This window comes from Poecilia reticulata, linkage group LG11 (genome assembly GCF_000633615.1).
Source record: "Poecilia reticulata strain Guanapo linkage group LG11, Guppy_female_1.0+MT, whole genome shotgun sequence".
Lineage (NCBI taxonomy): Eukaryota > Metazoa > Chordata > Actinopteri > Cyprinodontiformes > Poeciliidae > Poecilia > Poecilia reticulata.
In genome coordinates this window covers 22,352,863-22,357,416 of record NC_024341.1, presented here as the reverse complement: position 1 = coordinate 22,357,416, position 4,554 = coordinate 22,352,863, and the positions used below count along the sequence as shown (strand labels likewise).

Here is a 4,554-nt window from a genome sequence, read left to right as displayed (position 1 = left end):
TGGTGAACTTCACCTTAATGCATAATGTGAAGCTTTTATTTTGTTAATCTCCCGCAGAAATCAGAAGAATGCATCCTGTGTTGCTATTGGTGGTTGCAGTGTCGGTGGGCGGGGCCAGAGCGGCGCTCAGTCGCTGTTGGGAGCGCCAGAGATGCCAGGAGCTCGTCTCTGAGAGCAGCATGATGGTAAATACAATCAGACACATTTGGCTTCGTGAAAGTCAGTTTGGGTACAATGTCACAYTTTWTTTTTWAATTGATCAAATGCATTCATTTGATTACTAATATTTATTTCAGCAAAACCTCTTAATTTTTAGAGAGCAAAGATAGATAAAAACATACAATCAGRATGGTAATGCAAAGTATCTAATCTTGACAGAAGTTTGATGTTTTAACAGCTTGAGGCAGAAAGTTGTGACAAACGTGAACATTAAAGAATATTACAGATGTGAGAAGAGGAAATTATTTTCCTGTTAAAATCAAATTCTGTCAGCTGAGGTTTTACTTTGCACACTGAAGCAGTTTTAACATGTAGTAATTTCACAAGAGCATTTCCAACATTCAACTGTGAACCTTGTAGATATGGATTGTTCCAAATAAAGAAAATAAAGAGGGTAACCTGTATTATTGTTGTGAGAAATAGCGTTTTGAGAAATATGCTTTTTGCGCTTGCTGAATAATTGTTCAATTTAATAAAAAGTTATTAGGTTAGTTGGGTGATGTTTGTTCTGGTTGTTTGGACATTATTTGTGGGGATCCTCAAGGGTTTGTACTGGGTCCCAAACTTTGTCTAGTTTATGTAAATGACAACATATTTATGAATAGCAAGTGGAGATAGCAAGTTCCAGYCAATGGGAGTTACTGAATGAAATTGAAACGTCAGTAGAATTTAAAATATGTTTATTTYCTCACAATTTCCCATTTGTYTGCTCATCCTGCAGGAGTGTTTCCAGCTCTGTGGACTTGACCCTCATGAGATGACCACCATCCTTAGCRGTGATCACCTTCAGCATCCTCCGTCATCTGTCTTTCTTTCTCCTTCACCCTCTTCCTCCTCCTCTCAAGCCAAACACTCCTACTCCATGGAGCATTTCCGCTGGGGGAAGCCTCTTGGGAGAAAGCGTCATCCAGCGAAAATCCCCGCAGGCAAAAAGGTGGATGGGGACTCAGCTGAGATTTTCCCTGGAGAGCTGAGGTGGTGGGAGCTTTCCAGGGAAAAAATGACAGCTGAGGATGAGGAGACACAAGACGAAGCAGAGGAGGCCTCCAATGAGCATCATGATAAAAAAGACATCCCGTACAAGATGAAGCACTTCCGCTGGAGCGGCCCTGTGGTGGGCAAACGCTACGGGGGCTTCATGAAGAGCTGGCAGGAGCACAGCAAGAGGCCGCTCATCACACTCTTCAGAAACGTCATCAACAAAGAAGGAGAGGAGGAGAARAGAGCAAAGTGAGGAAGAAGGGAGGAAATGGAAATGAACAGGAGGGGGAAATGATCAAAATACAGAATATTATTACATTTATCTTACAACTAAATATGTAATACTAACTTTACAGTCTTTTGTAAAGAAAGAAAAATCTTATTTAACCACATTCATAGTTTGTCAGAAAATACAGATTGTTGATACTGAAACTCTTTATTTCTTTACTTGTAGATATAAAAATCAATCAATCAATCAATCAAATTTTATTTGTATAGCACATTTCAGCAGCAAGGCATTTCAAAGTGCTTTACATAATTAAAATAAAAACAGAAATAATCAGTGAGAAAGAGAGAGATTAAAAAAAATAAATCTCTGGTTCAAAATAACACAAAAAGACAGAAAAAAGACTTAAAACATATAAAACAGGTTAGTGGTGAGTATTTAAAAAACACATATTTATTGATGATCTAACTTATAGTTTCAGTACTGTAACTTATTCTTTAATTGGTGGAAGTGTTTCTTATGAGCAGGGAGCTGAAAAGAGAGAACAGGAGTAACAGCAGTTATGGTTTTGGACAGATGACACAGATATTCTGTATTTTGACAGATACAGAAGATAGAGAGAATTATCATATTAGATATAGAAGGTTGTCTTTGAAATCCATTTATCAGCCATGTTTTAAAGCGGCAATGTCTAAAATCTTTAAAAACAACCGCATGCCAGCTCTATCATGACCACAAGAGGGCAGTAGTTACACATGACTTGCACACTTCTGTATCTTACTTTTATGGACTTAAAGTTGGGCATGAACACGTTACAGAGTAGTAACACTAAGTTATTAATACAAAAAAAGCTGTAAATATACATTTCTGTTTAATTAATTTTCAATTTTCTTACTTCAGCTCCACTCATTCATATATTGTCAATGTTAAAAAAATGTTGATTGATAAAAGAAAGAGGAGTCATGGTGATATTTTAATTTTCACTTCATAAAATGATTGTAGATATCAAGAAAAGTATAAAGAGTGTTGCAATCAAAATACATGTGGTATGTGAGTTTTTTCCTCTCCTTTCAGAAGTGCACATCCATAAACTGCTAAGAATGATTATGAACAACGCCTCATTATAATAAGCAGAAAGGTGTYAAAAAAATCAAACTGAGATATCAAAACTGGTACATGAAACTCATGCAAATGTTTCACTCCTCTCTTGTCAATTAGTTACCATGACAACTGACAGGCATCACTGATGAACCATAGCATCATGTCGGTTTTAGGACAACCAGTCCRTTTTAAATATTTCTTTTTAGACTCTACAGGAAATGGAGAGGAGAGCAAAAAGAGGAAGAGATGCTGCTGAGAAATGCTGCAGTTTATTACTATAAAGGTGAATTTCTGAGAACTGGTCAAAAAAGAAAATCTCACACAAAATTCCCCTCCATCAGTCAGAGCAGAAACTGAACGGCAGCTGCATCAGTTCACTCAACACATCCTTCCTCACCCACCCACACACACACATGCTCAGTGTAACAGCTCAGTTTTAAGAATATATATATATATATATATAAAATATTGATATGAAAATAAAATAACTTAAGCCCAAAACATTTATTTCTAGGTAGCTTTAACTAAAATATCAAAGTTGACTCTTCATATTTGGTAAAGAATTGGGAAGAGAACACATGCCTGTTTTTAATAATATTTCAGCTCTTTAATCTTATGTCATGTTTAATAATATATAACTTGATGTCATTTGGTTCATAGCATTGTTTATTTTCTGTAAACACTGTTGTAATTAATAAATGTCCTGTTATGTTAAATTATTTTTCTGTTGATGTGAATTACAGGATTTTTAGTTTACCATCTTATTCTGCAGAATCCAAAATATGATTAAAAGTTTCACACGATCTAATAAATGAACATCAACTGATATTTAATCAGTTCACAAGCAGATCATTACTACATGATGCTACATACATAAATGTTTATCTGTCAGTGTGCAGGAGGAAACATGATGACTCCATGTGACTGACTGAGTGTGTTTGCATATGTGTCCTGCCTCTCTGCTCCTCCAGCTGTTAAAGGTCAGAGTTGATCAGTGGCTGTCCAGGCCTTTCAGAGCCACTGACACACCAGCAGCACAATGATGATGTCACTGACTCTACTGCTGACCATCCTGGGGCTCCTGGTTCAGGGTGAGGATGTTCAGGATGTCATCAGATTCACCACAAAGACTTTCTGCTGTGATGGAGAAATTAAAATATAAGCTCGGACCTTTAGTTGAATTTTCTAAATCTAATGAGTTAAAATATTTTTTTATCTTTCAGGTTCATCAGGAGACATAATTATGACTCAGACTCCAGGATCTCTGTCTGTTGATGCAGGACAGAGAGTCTCCATTAAATGTAAAGCTAGTGAAAGTGTCAGCGATGAGGTAGACTGGTACCTCCAGAAACCTGGAGAAGCTCCTAAACTCCTGATTTATCATGTTTCAAATCGTCAGCCTGGAGTTCCTGATCGTTTCAGTGGGACTAAGTCTGGAACTGATTTCACTCTGACCATCAGCAGAGTTCAGGCTGAAGATGCAGGAGTTTATTACTGTCAGCAGGATTGGAGCTTTCCGTTCACACAGTGATAAAACGTCGTACAAAAACCTCCCTCAGCTGCAGAGGAACTGATCCACGGATGCACTGAAGCAGAAGTTGTTCACAGAATCATGTTCAAAGACGGCTAATTTAAACATCACATTTTAATTAAATTGTTTTTTCTTTCATAATACATATAACAACAGCACACTGCGCTTCAATCTCGTATATATATATATTCAATTTATAGCTATTCAAAAGATGTGAATTAATTTGAGAAAAGGCATGTAGAGCATGAAGTATTTTCCATCTCGTTTAAAATATTTAAAAAACTTTGAAGATAATTAGAATTTACCTGATACAATAATACCAGAGATTATATCTGTCACCAGCTTTGCTGAATCTCTTACTTGATCAACAGAACAGAGATAAATTCAAAAAGCGAACAAACAAGCTGATGTTGATAAACATGTAATTTTTACTTGTCATTTTAATACTAGTTGTTTGCACTTTTACAGAAAATGTGGAAAACATAAAAAATTATAT

At 36.3% G+C, this 4,554-nt stretch overlaps 1 protein-coding gene and 1 gene segment (V, D, J or C); both read left to right on the top strand.

The window, feature by feature from the left end:
* The first annotated feature begins 61 nt into the window (after positions 1 to 61).
* Positions 62 to 1,617, top strand: LOC103472811 (pro-opiomelanocortin-like). The gene is made up of 2 exons (XM_008422652.2): positions 62 to 185; positions 941 to 1,617. Exons 1-2 carry the CDS (start codon positions 69 to 71, stop codon positions 1,451 to 1,453), a joined length of 630 nt encoding a protein of 209 aa, XP_008420874.1. The 5' UTR covers positions 62 to 68; the 3' UTR covers positions 1,454 to 1,617.
* A 1,650-nt stretch (positions 1,618 to 3,267) lies between these two features.
* Positions 3,268 to 4,058, top strand: LOC103472812 (Ig kappa chain V-III region NG9-like). The segment is given in 2 exon segments: positions 3,268 to 3,618; positions 3,751 to 4,058. Coding segments are annotated over 2 exon segments (360 nt in total).
* Positions 4,059 to 4,554: the final 496 nt, after the last annotated feature.